Genomic DNA, 24,953 nt, shown 5'->3' with positions numbered 1-24,953 from the left:
TGTTAGGACTCTCATCTTAGCTGTGCGTAGCATGATTGTCCAATGGAAGCCTTTGTAGAATACCCTACATTATTTGTAAGTATTTCTTTACAATATGGGATTTTATGGTGTGGTAAAGAGATTACTGTGATATATTAATTACATGCGTTCTTATGCAAAGCACTTAACTTGAAGTCTGTTAGCTTTATAACTGAAAGACAATTAAGAAATTATGAGTTGGAAGAAGCACTTTCCTTAATTTGCCACTCTCCAAGTTTCATCCCATCCTAAGACATTAATTCTTCAGGGCTACTTGGCAGTCAAAAACAATGAAAACTAAGTGGTTATTCCAGGATACTGTTTTTAAGATTGATGTTTAGGAAAAAAGTCCATATAATTCAAGTTTAATGGGAATGTTTTTATTTTTCTTAAAGGAATTGCCTACGGTTCTGCTTATTCATCAGATCGACAGGCATGAAGGTGCATGGACAATATTGCCATTAATGAGAGAGTAAGTGTAATGAATGCCAATTATTTTCAGAAGTTTTTATAACCCAGAATATATGTATTAGTTACTCAGATCTCTTTTTTTCAGAAGCAAAGTTTTTTAATGGGAGTTGCAACCTTACATTTTAACTTTCTTACTGTACTTTTTTTTTGTTTTACACAGCAAATTTCTGATGAACTTAATTAAATAAGAGAAACCTATTCTAAATAAATGGACAATAATAATAGAGTTTAACTGAGTAACTACATTCTTCAAATCACATTTTAGAATTATTAGGGAAGTAAACTATTCTAAGGAAACAGCATTTTTAAATGTGTATTGTTCTACTTGGTCCCCAGTTCTTACAGTGTAATGTGTGACGTATTACAGAACTTTTGATCTTTGAGATTACTTGACTGAATGAAGGGGATAATTAAAAAAAAACAGAAAACAACATAACACCTGTTTGGGGTTTCTATCTGTTATTGCTTATACTGTTTGGATGAGGTGTTATGTCTCTGTAGTGAGAAGTTGTAGGTTTCAGCATCTTTTTAGATGCTTATATGGCAAATTTTCATATACGTATGATCAGAAAAGACTGGTAATCTCAAATATCTTTTCTTCTTAGTTTATGCAGATGGCTCCAAGGAAGACATGCTGCATTTACATGGTAGTATCTTGCAAACTGTCAGGAAACTGTGATTTTGTTTCAGAAATCCTCAAGCTCCATGGTACTGAGACTATCTTTTGCCTGAAGCTTATATTTGAAATCTGCAGCCTCTTGAGGTTTAATTTAGTTAATATGGGGTGAATAAAAATATTTCGTTAATAGGGTGAGGTTTTAGTATCTGAGTGGTTGCAGGACAGGATACTTTTCCTTCTGCTTTTCACTGCTTTGTGTGTGGAAACATGAAAATAGTGCTTGTATAATGGCTGTCTTTGAGATATATGTAAACTGTGAAGAATAGCAAAAGAGATTTGAAGTAAATTGAAAAACTGGAAGATAATGTTCCAACTATCAATCATCTTTCTTTTTTTCCCTGCTTAGCTCCTGTTTCAATGACCTTGTGGCTCCTCTTCTGAATTATTTATGTCTTGGTGACAGGGTTTGCAGATACAGCTCTTATAAGATAACAAAACTAAAAGAAAAAAATACAAATGCTCAATTGTGCAAGAAAGCAGAAGAAAATTCTTCCTAAATCAGAAGAGGAATCTTAAGTAGAGGATTTCCATCTTGAGATTTCTGAAATACGAGTTTCCTTGTGTGTACTGTTTCACTTAGTAGTTTTGGCAAATGTAGACGTGGAGTAGTTTAGAAATATGTTGATGTTTTCAAGCTTGTGTTGTTTCGTTTTCTCAATGGACAAAAGAGGAAGAAGGGAGTTCAGCCCATTCTACAGCAGCTGATGATACTTTTAATTGTGATACAATATGCATCTGTATCAGAAAACTGCTTTCAAAAGAATAGCTTTTCTCAGTCCTGTAGTTGTCCACATTTTTAAGGAGATGTCTAAGCATTCCTAATTCTTAATATTTAGTTCTTGGGCACAGGTTGAATGGACAAAATATGTGATTTCAGAAGATGCAATCAGTGGATGTCTTATGACACAGTATCCTTACTGTGCCCAGAAGGCCTGCTACATTTTTTCTCAGTAACTGTGTTTATTCAGCAGAGAAGAAATCTCTTTTTTTAAAATTATCCAAAACACAATCTTATCTGGGTATTTGCAATGGCTCCTTGCAGTCTGAACTCCAAATTTTCATGCTCTGAGGTCTCTGTAAGACCCTCTTGGTGACTTTAAGTACATAGCCTTGGGAATCGTGCTGTTTCTCCATAATAGCTATATGAGCTGATCATTATTTTTGTGAACTTTTGTGTGCTGTATTCACAAGATGTGGTAATTTGTTTTGTGGGGGTCATTCTTTTGTTTGCCCTTCACCCACCTGCTTTCGTGTAAATCCAGACATTTCTGTCTTGAAGTTCTAGCTGAGCACTAAAGTATGAGAGAAAAGCCTGCAGTCTTCACAGGGTGTTAAATACTGTACATATTTAAAAACATGAGTTGTATCTGATAGCCTTCCTGTACTTGTGTGGTGAGTTTTAGAGGGGACAGCTGGGAAGGTTTTTTCCCACTTGATTGTATCTTGTTTGCTTGGCTGAATGGCAGAGAGTTGCCTGGATTTCAGTGTTGACTATGCACCAAGTGTATGCTTTTATGACCTGAAAGGATGAATGGATCATGAGTTCTTCTGGCTATTGTAGTTCAGTAGATTAAGTGTCTTAGGCAGAAAGTGGTGAGTAGTCAAATACTATTGCAAGACACAGAGGAAAGGTAGCTTAACAGGAAGATGACTGTCACAATACTGTAAAGAAAATTATTTCTACACCAGCCCAAACGTACACAATAACTTGTCCCAGATGAAGAAAAACTGAACCAGCTTAACACCTGGCAACCATCTGGTGCTTCTAGCATGTAATTAAAACACCTGCAGAGGCAGGTATCACTTTTTCTAGCTTAAGTGTTTCTCCGACAATGTGTTTGGCTTTTAAAGTGGGTTTTGTTGTGGTTTTTTTTATTTTAAAGCAAACATCATTCTTGAAAACATAAATGATCCAATCAATTTTTTACTTACTTTTGCTGAGTTACATTTCTGCTGTTTTCATTGCTGATTTTATCAGAAGAAAGTGCTGTAGAGAAAGCAATCTGTGATGTTTATAGGTGCTAGTTTTCTTATCCTTCTCCTCAGATGATTAGTTTAATTGAATCAATGTAAAGCCTTGTGAAGGAAACTGGACAAATAAAGATTGGGGGTTTTCCATTAGGATGTTATTAATGAATATGGCTTTGTTTTGATAAGTAGTGGAAGAATTAAGGCTGGAGGAGCAGAGAAACAAGGAATGACATTTTTCTAAAGGAGTCAGGCATCCTACATTGAGATTATTGATAGTTTTGAGGAGTCTCTTCAATCTGTATAGTTTCACTGTACTAGAAAAGCTAACGAGATTTTTAGGTTGGTAATGATCAGTATCCAACAGCTGTTGAGAAGACATGTTATTAGGCATTTTGGCAATGGTTGCAGTGCTGTTAGATGGCCACTGGTGGAACCCCTTGGAAGAAGAGGAAGGTGACTTAAACTGATATCTATGGACTTCTGAATTCATGGATGGCTACTAGACCTGTACATTTCTGAATGGAAATTCCTTATGTATCTGTGTTGACTTCTTTCTGACTTGGAATAACTGGTGCTTTATAAATAGATAGCAGCAGAGTCAGTATCTTTATCCATTTGCTATAGTCCTTTGATGTATAATTCTAAATCAAACGTAAAATTTTCTTCTTCAGTGTAAACGAATAATTGATGGCAAACTACATATATTTGGGCAATGTGCCTGGAATTTGTCATTTTGTTCATAAGCTACTTTATTAGTAAAATGTTTATTTCTTTTTTTAGCTTCTCTGTTACCTATGGTAGGAACTCCTCATGGATTTTCTTCTGTGAAGAAGATACAAGAATACAAGTCATAAAGCTGCTAGAAACACTCAGAAGATTTGAGAAGTCTAAGGTGAAATAAAACTTTAGAGATTTTTTTTTTTAATGTGGTTGAGTGAGTTTTTCCAAATGTTGGAAAAGATGTATCCAAACACCTTAAAACAGGGAGATAGATTTTTGTTGCTGAGGCTGAGAGCAAGGTATTTAGCATGAAGCAGTACAAAAGCTTGTCTAGCTGTTGAAGAACTGTTAAAATTGAGCAGAGAAACCATTTTTTCTGTGAATAGCCTGAAAATTATGTGCCATCAATGAAAAGATGAATGTAGTCTGTTTTGTGGTCTGTTCTCCCCATTTTCCTGTCTGTTATCAATTCTGATTATTGTCAGATGAAATAACTGATGTTAGTTTGTCTCTGTAAAATAGTAGCATTTTTTACTTGCATTCTGTTTCTGAACTGCCTTGGTGATAAGTTTTCTGTACTTATTGAAAAAGAAACAACACCAAAAGACTTGCAGAACAAAATAGAAGTACAGTCACCAGGGAGCAAAGCAAATTTGGCAATGCATCTGACAGGAAAGGTGTTAATATTTAGAATTTTCAGTTTTCAGGGGGGAAAAAACCCGTCTTGATGTCAGTCCTTTGCCTGTAATAAAAGCAGTCAAAATATCCTGTGTGAAATATGCTTTGCTTCTTTATTGTAATTCTTCTTCAGGGCTCACTTTAGCATATTTACTTCTTTTGCAGGCACATGGCCTTGTGGTGTTTTCTCACAATTCTTTTATAAAATGATAATAATAATAATATTAATAGTAATAATAATAATAATAATAATTCAGAGATGTTACCTTTTTAAATGCTTGGTCTTCAAAATGGTGGACTGAATATATTCAGACCTTTGGAATATAATTTTTTTTTCTGCTTCAGAAACACCTATTTGTAATTAATGTTCTCAGAGTAGAAACATTAATACTTTTGTTCTAGATGCTGCCCTTTTGCCAGTTTTGGTCTCTCCTTTGCATTACCTACAGATTCTAATAAAATAACAAATTACATTCAAACCTGCAATGAAAGGAAAACAAAACATTTTGCTTTTGTACATAGTAATTGTCATCTTAGTGTAACAGTCCATACCTGATTGCTTATATATAGTAGTAGTCCATCAGTCACAAAATTTAAGGTGAGTTATATCAGAAAAAGCTCATTCATTATTCATTTTAAGGTATCAGGAGTCTGCGCAATCAAAAGTTTGTATACATTTATCTCTTTAAGAGGTCTGCAGTGGGCATGTGAATGCCCATTGTTGATGAATCTGCAGCTCTTCAATCTGGATATGTAGAGGTTAGTAATAGAAATATTGAGACAGATACAAATGTAAAATTGAATGTAATATTGAGTGAAAATGGATGTTTTAAAACTTTGAAAGAGACTGTGGAGGAATGTTACGAGAATGACCTGCATTGATGAGCAAGGACATTACTGACTGCAGTAAAACTGAAAAACAGTGAGGAATGTCTTATTTAGATAAGGACCCAAGGCAAGCAGATGCTGAATTACACCTGAACATCAGGAAACACTTTCTTATGGTGCAGATGAATGAACACTGGCTCAAAGAGTGAAGTCTCAATCCTTGGAGATAACTCATGAGCCTTTAGGACATGGTCCTGAGCATCCTGCTTTGTAACTGGACCTGCCTGAGCAGGGGAAGTTAGACCAGGTGATCCCCAGGGATCCCTTCCAATCCCAACCCCTCTGTGATTCTGTTCTTCAGCAGCAGATTGATTCAAACTGTGCTTTCATAGTGGAAGATAACAGCAAGGTTAAACTAAATTGTATGTGCCACTACTATTCCTGTCATCCTAGCAGGGTGATAGACTACAGCCCCAAAGATGTCCAGAATGAGTAACCCAAGTGGATGGGCGGCAATGACTTAGTAGCTGTTGATACCTAAAGGGTATAAAAGATCTGTCTAAAGAGTTTGTCTTTGAGAGTCCTAAGAACTTGTAAAATGTTGTAGTAAGTCACAATGAAGGTGTGGCAGCTTTTTTAATTCCCTAGTGCAGAAGAGGCCAGATGGATGGAAATTCAAAACTGATATGCATGAAGTTCCTGAATACAATGCTTTTGAGTATCTTGTCTAGAGAGCAGTCGGTTCGGGAAGTCAGACACTGGAACCAATTCTGACTGTATTACATTCTATGGAATGTATTCAAAACATGACTGGACAGAGTCCTGGTCAACTTGTATTGGGTGATCCTGCTTGAGCAGGGGGATTGGACTAGTTGATTTTGAGAGGCCTCTTCCAACCTCAACCATTCTATGTCTCTGGGATTCAGTGTTCTTTGAAAAGTAGAATCCAAGGCATATTCTGGAACTTGAAAATGCAGCCTGTATTTGATTTCAGAGAACTACCTTTAGTTTGACTTCTTACCAAGTACAATTTTTGTCCGGATTATTTATTGTGAACAATATGCTTCCCTTGTTTTTGTTTTCAGGTTTGCTTTATTCAGCATGAAAGCAGTCGTCATCTTCACTAAAAGGATGATGTAGATGAACAAAATTGTTTCCTATATTCCTTTACAGGAGTGGTTTTTAGGGAAAGCATTATACGATGAAGAATCTACAATAATTCACCATTACGCCTTTGCTGAAAATCCTACAGTCTTTAAATTTCCAGATTTTGCTGCGGGTTGGGCACTTAGCATTCCCCTTGTTAACAAGTAAGAATTGAATTTTAAAGCATTTCATGTTTATTCTTAATTATTCTACATATTCCAAGCGTAATTATTATAAACACCTCAGAATTAATTAGTAGACAAGAGTGCAGAAATAGATTTCTGTATCATTCCTGTGCATGAGATTTATTTTGCTTCACTCTGCCTACATCAACTAGCTGATAGTTGACCTATACTAGTTGTTCAATTAGCTCAATACCATCTTTTAATTTTAAAAACGCACTCCCTCCCGGACAATGGTTTTATTCTTAGGTCTTAGAGTGATTGCATTGCCCTCTAGAAGTGTTTCTCATGCTGTACAGAGAAACCAGATATTTATTTCAGATTAGATGTTTAGATGCTTTCAAATGAGATTGGAAAACTCATAGCTTTCCGAAGTTGAATGCATTTTACTGTAGCAAGGATTGATGTTCTCATAAATTGAAAGTCCCTAAATACTATGCTTTGAAATACACAAAAAGAGTATTGTCTGTAGTTTGAGATGCTGATCAACACTGAGCTTCAAATGCACTGCTGCTTTTAATCTGTTGAAAATGTTATGGCAGACTCTCCATCTGCTCCAGGTGAGAACTTTCTTCTTGGGCAGGAAGAATGTATCAAAGTGTGTGTGCTGAAAAAAAAACTAACATCATGACACTGCTCAGATTAAAAAAAAAAAAAAAAAGGATTTATATGATAAATATAAGTTTCTTCTTGAGGCAATAAGTGCAGAAATGTGATTTATTATTTTTACCCATATAAGATGGTCAGTAATACCAGCCAGACTTTCCTGCATGCACTAGTTAGTGATTGGGTTTTTTTTAATATGTTTGATTAAATTTCTTCATCTCTAATTGTATAGGCTTGCAAAGAAGTTGAAAAGTGAACCACTCAAGTCAGACTTTACAATAGATTTAAAGCATGAGGTAAGCAGTGGTGTGATGAAAGAAAAAATGGTCTCAAAGTTAAATATTTAAATGGCGTTAAATTGTAATGAAAATAAGAGATTATTCTTAAACTTTGCTCAAAAGTTTGACTGCAATGGCATGTTAGACTTCTTTTCCTTCCTTTATAATATTGTAATACTTTAAAACTATATTTTAAGCATAGAAAAATTCATTATTCGTTCATATATCAATGCATACATGGTTGTATACATAAAGATATCTTCTAAGGATTGCTCTGTAAGGGAGGAGAGAGACTTCCAATTCATGAAGCATAAGATGAGGTGAGAAGTACCTTGACACTAGCCAGCCTCACTCACTTTCTTCATCAGACTGTCAGAACTAAATATGAAACATTAAATCCTCTGAGGAACCTACCTGTTGTGTGAACAATCAGTGCAGCAACTTGCAGCATGGAAGTCTGGAAGGACTTCTTTTTGCCTCTGGTATGCAAGAGTTTCAAAACGCTGGCACCAGGTATTTCAGACAGTGAGTGAACTGACTGAAAGGAATGTGAGAAGGAGGCTCTAAAAGAGTATCTGTGCTACTTTTTCAGAAGTTTTTTTATTTTTTTCTGTATTTAAAATGCTTATGCCATCCAGGGTTTCGTACTGTCACCAAAGTGAACTAATGAACCAGGGGTAGAAGAGTGAGATGAATCTGGAATAAGCTTCTGGCCTGAAATAAGAATATGATTAAGAATAAGGAATAAAGAAGAAGGAAGTAAGAACAAGATTAAGATTTTGGCCAAAATAATGAGTGACACTGGAGTAGTTTTAATTATTTTAGAACTCCTGAAAGTCGTCTATAAACTGTGGTTCTGGTCCAGTAAAAAAAACAAGAAACAACACCTTTACATAAAACTACTTCTCCTTTTTCAAATCTTGTAATGACCGTAAACCTCCTCATTTGCAACATAAATCTACAATGCATTTACAGATTTGTAGCATATTTAAATTAATTTGGTTTTGTGCAAAACCATTCTTTTACGTAGTTTCCCCTCCTTGACTGATGTATTTCTCAAGAACAATTGGACCCCTCTCAGCTTTCATTTTGCTATGTGAAACAAGACAAGAAGCTGTTGTTTTTTCTTTTGTTAATTTTTCTAAATGCAAGACCTTGGGCTTCACAATGTCATTTTATTTTAATTTTTTTTAAGACAAAATCATTCATATATTCCCAGTATTTCAGTCTACCTCTGCACTAACAAAGTTTCTAAACATACTGTCATAAAAAAAAAGATCATTAAGAGACATTCCTTTTATGTGCCACAGATTGCTTAGTAAAAAACCAGTTGATCACTAGACCAACAAAATGACTTCCATCTACTTACTATTCTGTTAGCAGGTCTTCGCATATGTTTCATTTCAAATTTATTGCCATTCATAACCTACTTCAGCCCTGTAGTTATTCTTTCTGCACAGTTTCATGTCTCCCTAGAGGCAGCTTCATTCCCTCTCAATTATTTAATAAAACGCCATCTTCTCCGCCTTAAATAATTTTTATGACTACGTTCTTCTTGTGTGAATCAAGATGGACAACAAATCAAAGGATATAATCTTTTATGATTGTTGCTTTTAATGACTGTGTATAATGTTTAAGTTTATAAGAAATATTTTAGTTTGACAGAATCCTAATAAAATATGCCTCTAGTCTTTGGTATTTTATGGTGATCTGCATCCTTTTTATTATTTCTTTTTTGTTTGTCTTACCCTATTACTTTCCAAGTCCCTGTTTCTTATATCCATAACATTTATATCACTTCCATGTCTTGCAGATGTGGTAAAGTATTTTTGTCATGGTGCTGCTCACTTGCAGGTTGTTGCTTACACTTTTTGTAACTGTACACTATAGAGCATATTCCCTGATGCCTGTTCAAAGTTGAATAACTCTTTTTGTACATCTAACATTAGATTTGAACTAAGATTAAGACTATTTTTGTCTTGTTATTTTAGTGTCATCCTGTGATGGCAATCTAAAATGTCCTTCTAACCTCACTTCTGAAATAAAATAGCTTCACACCATTCTAAGGCTTCGTATTGAAGATTTCATTTTTCAGCGGGAAATTTTAGCACCCTTTGAATTTTCATACATAATTCATGATAGGTTACAATTTCAAATATTCTTTGTGGTCTAGGAGTATTGCTTCTCTGTTGGTTCATGTGCTAGACATTAATTCTGAAAACTGAGCTCTGAACTAGTTCAGGGTCAATTGGTTAAGGGACCCAGGAGCACATGTACTGTTCTCTATCCTTCCAATTGCAGGAAATGACAAGGGAAGAAACAGGAAGAGCCAACAACTGATACCTGGCTCTGAGCATGGTTCCACTGGCAGAATTTGGAGGAATTAGTTATTCAGCTAAGGGACAAGCATCTCATCTACCATCCCATATCTTTCACTTTTCTTGTTAATACGATTTCTTTGTATGCCCTGAAAATTTTCATCTCATTTAATTACTGATAGAAATGTTTCCAATTTTGATAGATTGCCCTGTACATTTGGCAGAAAGGGGAAGGACCACATCTTACTCCAGTGCCCGAGTTCTGCACAGATGATGTGAACTTGTATAAGGCTGACTACTGTGCAACAACATTCAGTAATTTTCTGCCACTTTGTGTAAGTACAATATTTTAAATGCCTTTTGCTTAGTAAAAGTAAAACTCTTACTAAAACACGTAATACTTGAGTTCAAAAGTCTCAAAATTTAAGGAAATATTTTTCAGTAAGCTTAAAAAAAAACCCAGCAAAACAGTTTGTTCTGGCATTTATCTAGGATGTATTTTGAATATGCTTTCAGGCTTCCGGGGCACAGGATATCTCCTGGCAACTAATACTGCCTGTGCTTTAATGAGTCTTTTTACCAAAAGGTTTGGTTGGCATATGATCTATAAATTATTTATCCTTACACTTCTGGGAGATACTAAAGTATAGATGATCTTTTTTTTCTTTTCCACAGATGGGAATCTAAAACTTGTTGAGGCTAAAGATTAAAATGTCATGTAGTATTTGGTGCCTAAAAGTAAAACCCATCTCTTCCACCTTTAGGAGAATATGTTCATTATATTGTGAGTCAAGTGTATCTAGAGGCCAAAAAGTGTTCCATACTTCCAGGAGAGCAAAATTCTAGGTGCCAAAAAGGATAACAAATCAAAGTGGTCAAATGGTTTCTTACAGTTGAGGAAATTCAAAGATTTCTAGTGAGTAGCATTTAGGCTGGTTTATCCAAGTGTGATACAATTTGTGTTCTCATAGTGACTGATTTCAAAGAAATTACGAAAACATTCTTTTTCAGATGAATCATTCTTAGTTCGACAAGTTCTTCTACTCATGGCCTTTTCCTAAAGATAGGTGTTTTAGTTCATGTTAGAGGACTGCAACAATGGAAAAGGTATTTCAATAATGTTATTTCAGGAATTTTAAACAACCAATGCCTTTTTTTTTCAAGAGATAAAAATGTTCTTCCTGATATATCACTAGAATACTATTCTGCTTGATAGGCTATACAATGAAAAGGTATTTTCTGTTTTATTATATGTATGGACATACATAGGCTATAAAATAGTACAGGCACAGTCTGCACTTAAAAGATTAATTTTTGTTCTGTTCATATAGGGAGAGCCAGTGAATAAGGAAGATGTTTTTGTTGCCGTAAAAACATGTCGAAAATTTCATGGTGACAGAAGTAAGTTGTTGGATGGTCAAGGTAGTAGTTCTATGCAATACAGTTCATAAAATGAATATTTCAAAAGCAAGCTGATACATGTTGTCTCTGTAGCTCTTGGGACTAAATGTTTGCAAAATCGACTGGGAAACAGGAAAGTTTTGGAGTTATAAACAGCTTATTCTTCAGGTGGATTATTTTTCCTGTTCAGAGTCCTCAGGAGTGCTGTGAAACGGTCAAGATAAAAAATTGTTTCATCATTAGTCACTGTTGACAAAAAATTTGACTGAATACCTAAATTAAAATATGCATAAAGTTAGCTTGTAATTGTAAATTGGTAGCTGATTTAGGAATTTGAACAAGCTGAAAGGTCCCTCATCTCCTCCTTCATTTTGTCCTGCCCTCCTCTCCAGTAAAAGATTGAGCATCTTACACTGTCATATTACTTCTAGCTGTTCCATATGCACGTGTATTTTGTAATGCTTGCAATGGGAAAATGTGTTCCTTCTAAAAATCTGGTCATTTGTAGTACTTTGTCCAGCCAGTAGCCCAGATCAAGGGTATGTGAAACACTACAGCACATTTCATCTGAAAATTCATCTGAAAATTGTGGAGCTACACAAGCAATGACAGTCACCATGCTAGAAACAAGAAGCCCCACCACAGCCCAACAAAAAATACATGCAATGAGCATTAATTTTCTTCCCAGAGGCATCAAAAATAAAGACACAGAGAGACCCTCAGCTTCTGCTAATACACAGTAATGCTCATCTAAGCTGAGGGAGATTGAGTGTCAACAAAGCTTAGAAGGAAAAATTCTAAATCCACTAATTTAACGGAAGACACTCCCCACCTACTTGATGCCACCTACCAGTCTGTTCTAGTTTGCTTCTAGACATTTTGTTAATAAATGAGAGATTTATTTCCAGGAATTTACTTGAATTTTGTGTGCTTTTTAATACTCCAGGTGCATAATATTGACTCCAGTAGGCTTAGTTTGATTACAAGCATAATTTAAAGTGTTTATAATTGGCAAAAAAAAAAAAGTAAATAATGGTTAGTAGTTGTACCAACTTTTGGGAGGGTTTTGCCACACCTATTGTCAGAGGACAGGATGAAAATAAAATCCCTTTTCTTAACTAAGTCTGGTTAAGAACAGGTGAGGTTTTTTCATAATAAGATTTATGGAATTTTTTTATTAATGCTACTGCACTTGATGAAGGCACATTCATCATATTTTAATTACCTAATTGTCAGGTTATCTTTGAAGTAGCTTTTGACAAAACAAAATTGACTGTCCTGTAATTGGAGTTCACTGAAGAGTTCTCCTTCCTGGATCCATGTTAATTTTTTAACATCAAAATTTATAAAAAAGAAAAAGAAAAAAAAAAAACAACCTAGACAGTCAGAAAGTAACATAAGGCCTCAAAAAGATAGCATAAACATCCTTCAAGAAACACCTGTTGAAGACTGAGGAAAATTGTTGAACTTTCCTCACAGCTTCCAGTGTTATGCAATAGAGGATAATCTTACTCAAGATTTTGAAAGATTAATGGATGCCAGCTTCAGAGAGCTCTTTTTACCTGGTAAGTCATTCTTTATTGTATGCCAAAAACTACATTAGTGCAACATGAAAGCTTGGAAATTGATGTGCTTTTGAAAGCAGCTAAATTTTACCTCAGAATTTACTTCAGATAAAACTCTCCTTACACATAACATCTGTAGTTATAAAAAAAAAATTTCAAGACTGCAAACATGCATCAGGGTTCTAGAAATAGCACAAAATATCATTAAAAGCTTAGAGTTGACCTTTAAATATCTCTAGTGGTATTAAAACTTTGGTGTGATCACTAGTATTAATACATATGGATAAATATTTGCATCATCATTTAGTCCAAAATTTCATATAATTTTCTTTGCAAGTTACAATTTGCTAGAAATTACAATGTATTGTGGGATTCAATTTACAATAGACTTTAGTCTGGATGGTGACACTTCCATCAGGTCAAATGAGGCAAAGAGAAAGACACTTTAGCTAACAGCCCCCTTGCTAGACCTTTTAACTGAGGTGACACTCAAGTCCTTGCTTCAGTGAACTTTTCTTCATTTATAGAAAGAAGGGGGGGCTTCACCAAAGAAATTGAGAGGTTCAGTCTGTAATAGCAAATATTTCTGTGTGTTAAAGCACCCTGCTGAGTTTTAGGTCCTTGTCTGGAGAAAGGTTAAACAACCTTTACAGGTGCATCTCTTCTGCCAGGGGAAGGTTGGATACTTTTGTGTATCTGTGATGCTTCTGTTCTGGGGCCTTGTTTTCTGAAACCTTTCTGGTTTTGTTCTGCTGAGAAACAATTTTAAGTAGAATATTTCCACAAAACAAGAAAATAATTTCCTGCCTATATATTTGTTTTGTATGTAATTCCCTTTGGATTTTTCATTAAAAAATGAGAGCACTTTTACATTGCTTTAAAAACTTTTGAAAGCAGTATGGAGCATTGCAAAGTGCTACAAACGTGATTTTTTCCCCCAAATTGTCAAGCCTTTCCATTAGTGCATTGAGTTCTTATTACTCTGTCTTACCACTAAAATAAACTAAAAGACAAATGTTATCACACTGTTGGTCAATCAAGAATAATAAATCCTGTGTGATCAGAGTAGAGGGAAATGAGCAACTAGGTAGGCAACAAACATCAAATTAGGTGACAAATGATTCTAGCAATGGGCTAAAATGAGTTGTTCACAGGCATTAGAGTTGTATGGCAGCAAAGGGAAGTTACATAAATATTTCCTCCGTTTAAAGCACTATCTGCTACTCGTGAGACCTGGATGGTGTCAGAGAACATAAAGGAGAGAAACAGTAGCAGCAGAATGCAGTGTTTCAGAGTTCTTGCTTGTGTAAAACCCAACCTCTTCATTTTTAAGATGGAAAAGAGATCATTGTTTCAATCTGATAGTTTTCTTCTAAACTCCCTGCAGATGGTTGGATTTTTTTTTTTTGTGTTATCCATAATTTATTCACTTCTGGATGTAATTTAAACACTCATAGCATCATTATTAGAATGCTGTATGATCAATTTGAAATGTTGATGTGAAATGGCAAACTAGTAACAAAAATATTGCTTTTTTAAAAGAATTAAGCAATCGTCCTTTGAATAGAAACTCCATGGGATCAAAATTGATTGTATGATAGTTATAAATTATACAAACACTTATTTATAAATTAAACAATAAATATTTATGCATTTATAACAGGAATGGTTAAAAAATGCCCTCTGAGTGTGTCTCCAGAGACAGGTGCTTTTGAGCATTAATACGATGTTGCTGTCAGACAGGATGTTTGTAACACAAGTGTATTATTTTAAAAGGTACATTTGGTCTGTTTCTGATTCCAAATATGTTATACACTTCATATACACTTCATATACAACTGTATATGTTCATACAGTTGCATGAAAATGTGGCATTTCAATACTGGAAGAAGGACTGATCTCTGATAGTGCTCATGCTGATGTGTGCTATGAAGTCTACCATAGCAAGTGTAAAAGTAGTGAATTCCATGCTTTGGTTAGCCAAAATGTAAATATCAATTTTCAATTATTATTATGAATAATAGTATTATGAAACTATAGTTATATTTTAGTAGATTTTCTTTTATAATTTAAATAAAACTGTCCTGACTGGCTTTCATAAAAATGTAAAATTTTTCCTCTCTAAATATTATAGCTAAGAAAATAGAATGAACATTTAGAATCATGATGCTGTATTTGAAGCAGCATTTTTATTACCATGTGAAGGAGTGGGGCTAACAAAAAGTGGTTACCATGAATATTTGGATCAAGTATATATTTTCATCAAGTTACTTGTGTTTGAATGTTAATCATTGTTTTGCAGTACCAGTTGTAAAGCAGACTTGGGAAAGAGAAGCTGCCCTTATTGAATACTACAGTGATTATGCAGACATCTCCATTCCTACTATAGATTTAGGTGTACCTAACACTGACAGAGGTGAGCTGTTGACTGTTGTCAGTTTTGCACAAATAACTGTCTAAAGAAGTGAAGTTTTAAGGGTGATTTGTGTATCTCATGTAAAGTATGCCATTTAGAAATTCTGTATTTCTGTAGCACACCTGTGCAGCCTAAACTAAACTAAAAGAATGCTTTTGACACAGGAAATGGATGGAGAGTACAGAGTACCCCTGTGTAGATAACATGTTATTTTTAGCAGAAACCTTAATATGGAGATTATGAAGGCATGATATTTACTCCAAGAGAAAAAAATTGGTGTTATAATTTGGGGTAAGAGTAGTAACTCTACAGTTATTGATAGTTTTAAGTAAGGTCATCAACAGTGAAGAAGTCATAAATTTATTTCAAAAGACCTGAGGCTCAGTAACCCAACTGTTTACTGAGCATAAACTACCTGCCATATGGTATTCAGATATTATATGCTTGTGCCTAGCATGTCTTGGTTTAAGCACAAAAACTCAATGTTAAAATTGAAACATCTTTTTACAGCAAATAATAGGCATTTAAATTAATTTAATTTGTGTTTGAATAGGAAAAAGGCTATGGATATGATGGTTTTCATGAGTTTATTATTTTTTATTTCTCTTTCATTTGTTATATATTGTTCTCAGGCTGACAGTCTACAGGCTATTACCTTCTGAATTAGAAGTGTCCAGGTAGTGGCCTGTTAGCTTTATCTGGCCTGCTAGGTCAGTTGTTCTCACCTCTGGGTTATTTCTGCCCCTTTTTTTGTCTGTTAGAGGCAGAGAGAGAATAGGCAGGGATTTCTATGTGCACAGGTGCTGTGGGAAATAGCAACCAAGTGAGTGTTTTCAGGAGGCAGCAGGCCTGCTTTGCACGTGTGGATCATTTGTAGAAGCCATGCCCAGTAGCTCTAGTCGTGCCAGGGACCTTCCATGTTCTGTGATAGAATATAGCATAGAAATCGTGGCTGTAATTTTGTAAATGTTCACGTATCAGTCTGCATTAAGTTCACAGTCTCACAAAATCACTAAAGCGAGGACTTCCTTTATTTCTTCAGCATAGAGTTATTGCATTTTTCTCAAAGAAATTTTTAATTTGAAGTGGCTTCAAATGGAATATTATTTTGAATGATTGTTTAGTAATTGTAATATTGATAGCAGTAATTACTTTAGACAATCAGCTATGATCAATAAAGACTGACTGGCATTAGGTTTTTCTGAGATCTAAAGGAGATTCAGTAGAAGTCTGAAACTTGTTTCTCTTGTCCTCCTCATTCTGAACAAGGATGTTTCACTTCTCCACTCCTATCAAGGGGTGTCTTATCTCTGAACTTCATTATAATCTTGTGATACATGTTCAGACCTTCGTTTGGAGGCAGTGATCAGGACCTGAGTTGCCAGTGATGAGTACAATAGATTAACATAGATTTAAATATTTATATAAAAGCAATGGATCTGCCTGATGCATCATGAAATGCTGTGACAGTATCTTTGAGTATTTTGCAGAACATGCTTCTATCATAGTCTCCTCATTTTTACAGCTCTTTAAATTAAGAGTAGCAGTTTGTCAGTTTGTCCAGTATTTTCCTACAGCTTGACAGGCATAGCTGGATTAAAGCTTGTTTTTAATTCAGTTCTTATTTAAGTATATATTCTGTTATTTTCCCTTCATTTTTTAGGTCACTGTGGGAAAACTTTTGCCATTTTGGAAAGATTTTTGAATCATACTTCTCCCAGAATCCCTTGGTTAGTTGTAGTGGATGATGACACACTGATAAGGTATATATTGCATTACTTCAGGAGTTGCCAATACTCCTGTTTATGTCAATAAGAGATTTAGCAGTGTTCACCTATTCTTCTGTATTTAAGAGATACAGCTATTTTATTTGTTATGTAGCTTTATATTACTTTGAGAAAAAAAAAAAGTCACTTTCCTTCAATATTCTTTTGACGGATATTAAAAACAATTTTGGAACTTGGTCAAACTGTGCATATTAGCATTATCATGTAATCATATAGTCTAAATATGATCACATTTTGTGATTTGTCTATCTGAGCTGATGGTGTTTAGTCATTTGCTAATACCCTACTCTAAAAAATATGCTCCTCACATAAATGTGGTGTTCAGGAACTTGCCTTTGTTGGAAAATTAGATCCCATTCTCATAAAATCTGACACTGCAATGTAAGCAAAAAAAGGCACAGTGATCAATGAGCAGGATCACATGGTCATGAACAGTGGTTCAAGACAATACCTTACATTAAATCATTGTAGACAATGCCATATTCATAAAACTAAATCGATCTTTTTAATTTTCAATTTTTAAATGTTCATAGATAATTTGCAAAGATCTTAACATTGCTTGGAAAGTATCATTTCATGTTTTCTCTGAGATGAGATGCAGTTTTGCTAACAAACTGCCTACTTCAAAAAAACATTTTAAGCTAATTGGTTCATCATTTGACCAAATTCAGCAGTCATATCTCATAGTAAATGATCCATCATAAATTTCTGCTTAACAGTTTGTATCTCTGGGGGAGGTTTTTTGGTAGAATATCTGAATTTCTCCTGTCATCTTTGCACTGTTTAATAGAATGCTGTTTAGTGTAGCAATGTCTGTTCCAAAATGAATGTTTACAAGATATTTTTTTTTAATGGCTTTTCATCTCATAGCATCTTCAGACTCCGAAAATTGCTCAGCTGCTATGACCCGAATGAACCAGTATTCCTTGGAGAGCGTTATGGCTACGGCTTGGGAACAGGAGGATACAGTTACATCACTGGTGGAGGAGGGTAATTTATTCAAGCTCCTCCTGAGATCTGCATTAGTTCCTGTTTTGATTACAAATGTTTTAAATTGCAACACAAATCAGTTTCAGCAGAAACAGTGGTTTTCCCAAATGTGTGCAATTTACCTCACACCTTCTGTCTAGCGACACATGCTGGTCACAAGTCCCCAGCTCTTCTCTCTTATATTTGAGTAAGATAGAGGAGAATATCCCTTTTGAATCCAAGCTAAATTTAGGATGAATTATCAGCTGTGGTAAAAATGGTGGGTAGCTAAGTTATTGTTGGAATAACAACAATGGATATAATTGGTATAATGAATTTTTAGTATATAATTATCTTTCAGAAAATGCCTCTTGCACTGTTTGTCAGTTCTGACCCCTCAAATTTTGAATTTCAGATGTGTTGTATCAGAGGGCTACATTTGGTCTTGCAGTTTTAAATCATTTAGCAATATTTATTAATTACAGCTATTTGGTGTCTTCAGTAGTTATTATACATTTCATGTCCTTTTTTCCATTCAGGATGGTTTTCAGCAGAACAGCTGTTCAGAAACTGCTTGCTAGCAAATGCCGGTGTTACAGCATGGATGCACCTGATGATATGGTCCTTGGGATGTGTTTCAGTGGCTTAGGAATCCCTATAACACACAGTCCACTTTTTCATCAGGTCAGAGAGCTATTTTTGAGTATTAAAAATGAATTTTGTCTTTTAAATACACACATAAAACACTTAAAAAAATTCAAATTCAGTCAATATATGATAACACTAACCATGATGCTGCTGCTGTACCTTGGTCCTCTACAAAACAAGACTGATTGAGAAAATAAGAACCTTCTCATACCATGGATTACTACAATGCTTTGCTAGTTTACTTGGTATTTCAGCTAACCTATAACTACATTTTATTAAAGATGCAGTCAGAGGTGAGAATTTGAAAAACAAATATTTTTAGGAGCCACATGCTTTGAATAGTTGTCCTATGTCCTCTAAGAAAAGGGAAAAAACCTAAGGCATAACGCTTTTTTTTTTTTTCCAGGTAATAGAGAACTGACTGTGAAATTTTTCAGTAAATCTGCCTGCTCTACTTACCTAATTTTTCTATTGGTTCAGTATTTACCATTCTGAAATATCTCATTAGTGAAGATACAAAATATGAAAATACTGGTTTTGTGGTGGATTCTGAAGAATGGTATAAATTTGATAAATTGCTCTATGCTAGCACATAGAAAAGAGAGCTCACAAAACATAATTTTCATGTGAGTTTGGAGTAGATTTGAATCTTGTTTCTGTCTTCCACAATATTTAACAAGCTAACTGTAGTGTCACAGTGGAAAACTTGATGCATTGAGGCTATAGAGATTTGCTTCCTTGTAAGCCAAGTTAACCAAATACTTCCATGGTTTGAACAAGCAGCACTAAAGATTTTTTCCCAAACAGTGCACAACATTAAAAATCGACATTTAAATCAGTGTAGCATTTCATGTTTTTTAAGTGTTGATCTAGTTGAAAAGCTGGGAAGATCTGTGTATCTGAATACGAGCTGAGAATAAGATAATAAGCTACTTGAAAAGTAGTAAATTACCATGTAGTTCAAAGCAGCTGTCAGTGGAGGGGGGGAGTTTCTTATTTAAATTATCAGGTTTTCCTGTGTTAAGATTCCATTTCTGATTACATCTACTATTTAGAGAAATGGGAAGACTGAAAAAACACTATTCAACATTTTAATTCCTTGTCCATATAAAAAAATTGTATCTGTTTACTCTCCTGTTTTGTCATTGCTCATTCCTTTCAGTATAGAAAGAAAATAAGTCATGCACATTAGAAAAACAACAATTATGGAATAATTTGTGCTTGCACAGGTGTTACAAAAACCCCGAAACATAACAACAAACCAACCTAATTAAAGGAGAGTCAGAAGAGAGCTCCTTTTCCAAATTTGTAGGAATTGTCCTTATTAAAAAAAAAAAACAACAAAACACCTTCTTGAAATCCTTAATGGTGTGCATTTGATAGTGAAGTGAAATCCTAGCAGTTTGATTTTCCACATAGAAAACTGGACTTCTAATTTGTCTTTACTAGTTCTTATATCAAATTCTAATTTAGCATCCTTCAAACAAAAATTAATCCTGTGGGGGAAACCACTGAATAAAAATTGAATGTGCTTATTCTACAAATTCCACTATTGTGCAACAAATATTTTAAAAATGAGAAAACCAATTTTGGATTTTCTGTCAACTGGAAAATAATTTTTTAAGGACTTGACTGAAATACTGTGATGTGTGATTTTCCTTGAAATATGTGAATCTAAAATTGTACTGAGATACTGATTATGAAACAGAAGCAAAGATATCTTCATCCTTGGAGTGTCTGTAATGTGTTTGCTCACTCTTACTGGTTGCTTGCTGCCTACATGCTGAGGTAGATACATACATTTTCTGTAACCTGATCCAGAGGTTTATAACATGAGACTCTTAAAGAGAATGGGAACTTTCCCATGTTGAGAATTGTGGTCTTAAATATAAAATCTGGGCAAAAGCAATGTATTTGGCTTTTCTAGAATACCAAATACAAACTCTAACAAAAAAACCCCTTAAAGTTATTAGAGTAGAGAATATTTTAGAATTATCTAAACACCAGAATTTTGTCTATAGCGCAATAAAAAGCTGATGGCTTTTCAAACAGCAAAAATCTTTGGTCTTGGATGTGTGGAAACTGTCTCTATTCAAAGTGAATTCTTCAGGTTCTTGAAACATAAATGTTCTTCAAAGTGTTTTTCGAAAGTCTTCGTAAGGGATATAAGTTCCATCCTGATTTCTCCAGGGGAATTTTTAAAAATCAGCACTCTGTGGTTTAAATATCAGAATAAATGAAAGAAAACACCAAAAACATATATTCAGATTTCATAATGTCAAATTTTGTTGCCTGATTTTATCATTGAAGTGTATACAGAACTGCATGAAGAATTCATAAATACCACCATAAGTAGGTGAAGCATGCAGTATTGAATCAGTTACCAGCTTAGGCATCAAATCAGTTATTTGTTATCCAAATCACTCAATTTTCTTCTTGTTTGGGTTTTTTTTTTTCTCCCTAGATGTAAAACAGAAATGTTTGCCTTGCATGCATTTATCTTTACAAAAACTGTAAAGGCGAATTGTAGTTGTTTTACCAGGGACCACTGCAGGTGGGACTTTTTTATGTAATGATGCACTTCTGTGCCATTAAACTGCCAGAGAAAATGAAACATGTATGGTGCGTTAGGACAGCAGCTGCATCTTGTGGCTGTGTTGTAATTCTGTTTTGTTTGAAAGAGTCTGACAAAAAATAACAATGCAGTTTTCATACCACAATGTATCCCATGTTTGGAACCTTTATCTATCATAAAACTCCATTTGTTTTTGGTGCATATGGCCCTGTTTGGATTCTACAATAACACTGGCAGTGCTGACAACTCTCATTAGAGGAGGAAGAGAATATTGTTTAAAGTAATTTTGTCATTATTGAGCCAAAACTGCATATTTAAAAAGATTCCATACCAACTGCACTGTTTATCGCTTCATTTCATGGATGGTGGCCATTTCATCCTGAGAAATAGGGCATCTTTAATATCAGTGTACTTCATTCATAGCATGATGACTGCAGTGTGAGTTGAAGATTTAAGCAAATGCCTTGTCAGTTGATTTAATAGAATGATGGAAAAATCCCTTTGTTACCGTCCTGCATATTTTGTCAGTGCCACATTGTTGTGTTACAGAGGCCATTGAGCAGTGATATTTTCTCTTTTTAAAATTATTATTGATCACTAAGTACTGGTGCTTTTACTTTATTCTTCCATCTTAGGCAAGGCCAATGGACTACCCAAAAGACTACCTTTCTCACCAAATTCCAGTATCATTTCACAAGCATTGGAATATCGATCCAGTGAAGGTGTATTTCACATGGCTGGCACCAAACTCAGAAGAGTCACGTAATGTAAAAAAAGTTGGATATAACAGAGAAGATTTATAAGCAGTAGAAGAATGTGTTAATTACTGTTCTACAGATGAGAGACAGTCACTACTGTGATTTTTGTTTTGTTTCCATGTTGTTCGTCTGTTCATGACATAAGAAGACAGTGTTTTGTTCCTGTTGGTTGCATCCGTTCAGAACAATGGAAGAAGGCACTTAAATGACTTTTGGATTCTTTTGCTCCACTTGGTTTCTTTTCAGAGTGTTTTTGGGGTTTGTATACCAATGAACTTGACACACATATAAAAGTCTTGTACAACTTCACCTGTGTTCTGCTTTGGACTTGGTTCAGACAGCACTAATTTACATTTCCTTCCTTTGCTCTCTCAAAAGCTGAAGTTATATATTTGGGAGCCTAATAGTGAATAAGTGTTGAACATCTATTAAACATCATCTCTCTCTGACTTACAGAAAACAGTTCTTTAAAAGGTTCTGGAACAATTTGTTGATAAATCATAGAGGACAATTGACTTTTGTTCTGTGACCAGGAGCTAGATTGTGTGAAGGCTGTGTTCCTTTATGCTCATTTCAGATAGAAGTACTGTGGTTTCCTGGGGTAGTTGGACCAGGCACGACACCACTGTTGTTCCTTTTATGTTTATTGGCGTTTGTGTGGAATGTCATGTACAAAGTGGAAAAAAAGGTTAAGGACAGGGATTTCTTAGGTGGCCACGGGAGGTCAGTGTGGCTCCTTTGGAAACCTAAGTCACTGTATATCAATTTGGCAAATATAAAAGTGACTCTTAAGGATTTTGGCAGAGCTAACACTTCAGTATTTCTGATGTGTGCATTTCAGTAGCATATGAATGCCAGCTTTAAAAATTTTGTAGTATTCCTAATTTATATCATCAAGATAAGTAATTTTATGCATACAACATGTAAAGTGTGATTCATATTTAAAACGTTCTTGAAATTTTTTTTAGTAATTCAGTTTTGTAAAAATGTTTGTACAAAAACTGGCTTTAGTATGTTCTAAACTAATTTTTATATTTTAAAACTGCTTCTTTTAAAATTACAGTATACGGCACTTGTATGCTGTTATTTAACTTGGCTTGCTATATTGTAACCAAATACAGGGTGTTAAAGCCATACTGCTGAAGTAATTTGTGTTTTGGTTTCTTTTATTAGGTTAACAATTGTTTCCACTCCAAAGAAAAGCAATACTTGCTCTAGAGTCAAAGTAGGGGAGCCACTGAATTCCTGTCTCGGTAATTACCGACCTTGTATAAATATTTGTTTGTGAATGTAGCTTGTGGATTTTTAAGCATTGAATAGCAAGCACATCTTCATAATAGATTCAAATTCTGATTAAGAAAGAGCAATCCATGTTATATTTTTTTTCTTCCCACTACCAGTGCCTTAAACAGTAGACATTTTACTGATAGCAGGACTATGTTCTCTGATACCATTGGTGAATTGTTAATTATGTTTACTGTTTAGAACTGTGAAAGCTGAATAAAAGCATTCTTTAACCTTTTGTGCCTTCTTCCTCTTTGCAAACCAAGCACAGGATTCTTTAAGCACCAGTGAAATAAGTTCATCACCTTAATTGTATTTACTGTCAGTTTTATTAAAACGCAGCTTAATCTTTGGGTTGTTTTCATGGTCTGTCCTGACCTCCAGATTAGATCAGTTTTCAGCCTCTAGTTTTGTGCAAATGGAAAATGCCATTTCAATGAACACTTCATGTGATTGGGAGCCTTGATGCTATCAAAAAACATATGCCACTATCAAATTCTCCAAAGGTCTTGCAACGCAGTCCAGTCAGCTCCAACTTGCAAACTGTGATAATCTCTCCTTGGGCCTTATGGAGGCAGACTAGATTCAACACAAGATGATTAGCTTTGGGTCCGGGCTGTGTTGTATTTACAGACTGCTGTCTTGTTTAGACATGGGGAGTTGTTGACTTGATGATTGATTGATTGATTACATACTTGACTTCTGGTTTGACAAATGTGGTAGCTGTCCTAAAGTCCATCTTTTCCCTTGCTGTTGGCCCTGAGTTTTATTGCAAGGTTTCTAGAGCTATTAGTAAGCATTAGACTTCCGATTTTAGTCTCCATAGTTTTGAAAGCAACAAAGCCATAATTTGCTCAAGTATGCTGCCCCCAAAACTCTGACTTTTGAGACACTGCTAGTGATATTCAACTAGCAGCAGCATGACAAAAGTGACTTAGTCCATCAACTAAATACGATTTTTTAAGGCAAAGGATCTCAAAAGAGTTTCTGTAAACAAGATGTGAAGCCCTCTATATGAACTTTAGTTTTAGAAGACTCGGGATGACTGATACTAGCTGAAACCTAAGGACAAAACTGTTTTAATGAGCCTGCCCAGTACTAATGTTTCTCATGAAAATCAAGTGGATTATAAATGGTGTAATGTTAAAGCAAATCAACAGAAGAGGCATTCACAACTCACTTGGGAACAGGAAGGTTAAGAGAGAGCTGTAAAGTTGATTGCTTGAAGTTTCCTTTTCTGGGCTGTTCCAGGGTCGTGCCATAAAAAAGAAAATCTGGGAACCATTATTGGCTATTGTTTTTCATGTTTATAACAAAAAATTTCCATGTATTATGATCTTTCTTTCATGGAATTCTTTTGATAATTTGGTTGGTTGGCTCATCTGCCAGAAGCCAAAAAAACCCCTTGAAATATCTGCCTTCAGTACAGCAGATATATAAATGAAGAGTGATGAAGTATTTGAGGCCTAGATTTGATCACAAGTGAGAATGAGGGCTGTGAATCTATTTTTATTTCCCTGCATCTGCAGAAGGCCCAGACATGGAGAGATCCAAAAGGATCTGACCTTTGTCTCTTCCTCTGCCATTAGGAAAATGGCAAGTGTCTCGAGGCAGCATGCAAGGTGGGTAACTTTCTTTTTGTCGAGGAAGACTTT

The 24,953-nt window shown here is 34.9% G+C and overlaps 1 protein-coding gene across 3 annotated transcripts in view; it reads left to right on the top strand.

Moving 5' to 3' along the window:
- B3GLCT (beta 3-glucosyltransferase) overlaps window positions 1–23,536 on the top strand; it is a 48,647-nt gene extending 25,111 nt beyond the window's left edge. For all 3 annotated transcript variants that reach the window (XM_085061960.1, XM_085061978.1, XM_085061969.1), the window contains 11 exons: window positions 414–490; window positions 3,920–4,031; window positions 6,539–6,675; window positions 7,532–7,595; window positions 10,099–10,230; window positions 11,227–11,296; window positions 15,164–15,277; window positions 16,941–17,040; window positions 17,935–18,054; window positions 18,573–18,717; window positions 21,892–23,536. In XM_085061960.1, the coding sequence (XP_084918086.1) occupies window positions 414–490; window positions 3,920–4,031; window positions 6,539–6,675; window positions 7,532–7,595; window positions 10,099–10,230; window positions 11,227–11,296; window positions 15,164–15,277; window positions 16,941–17,040; window positions 17,935–18,054; window positions 18,573–18,717; window positions 21,892–22,059 (1,239 nt within the window). In that variant the 3' untranslated portion in view covers window positions 22,060–23,536. The remainder of the gene's footprint in view (window positions 1–413; window positions 491–3,919; window positions 4,032–6,538; window positions 6,676–7,531; window positions 7,596–10,098; window positions 10,231–11,226; window positions 11,297–15,163; window positions 15,278–16,940; window positions 17,041–17,934; window positions 18,055–18,572; window positions 18,718–21,891) is intronic.
- Window positions 23,537–24,953: the final 1,417 nt, after the last annotated feature.

This window comes from Lichenostomus cassidix, chromosome 1, assembly GCF_008360975.1.
Source record: "Lichenostomus cassidix isolate B80296 chromosome 1, HeHo_3.0, whole genome shotgun sequence".
NCBI classification, from domain to species: domain Eukaryota; kingdom Metazoa; phylum Chordata; class Aves; order Passeriformes; family Meliphagidae; genus Lichenostomus; species Lichenostomus cassidix.
Note: the sequence above shows the minus strand (reverse complement) of the source record. Positions and strands in the feature narration are given on the sequence as shown.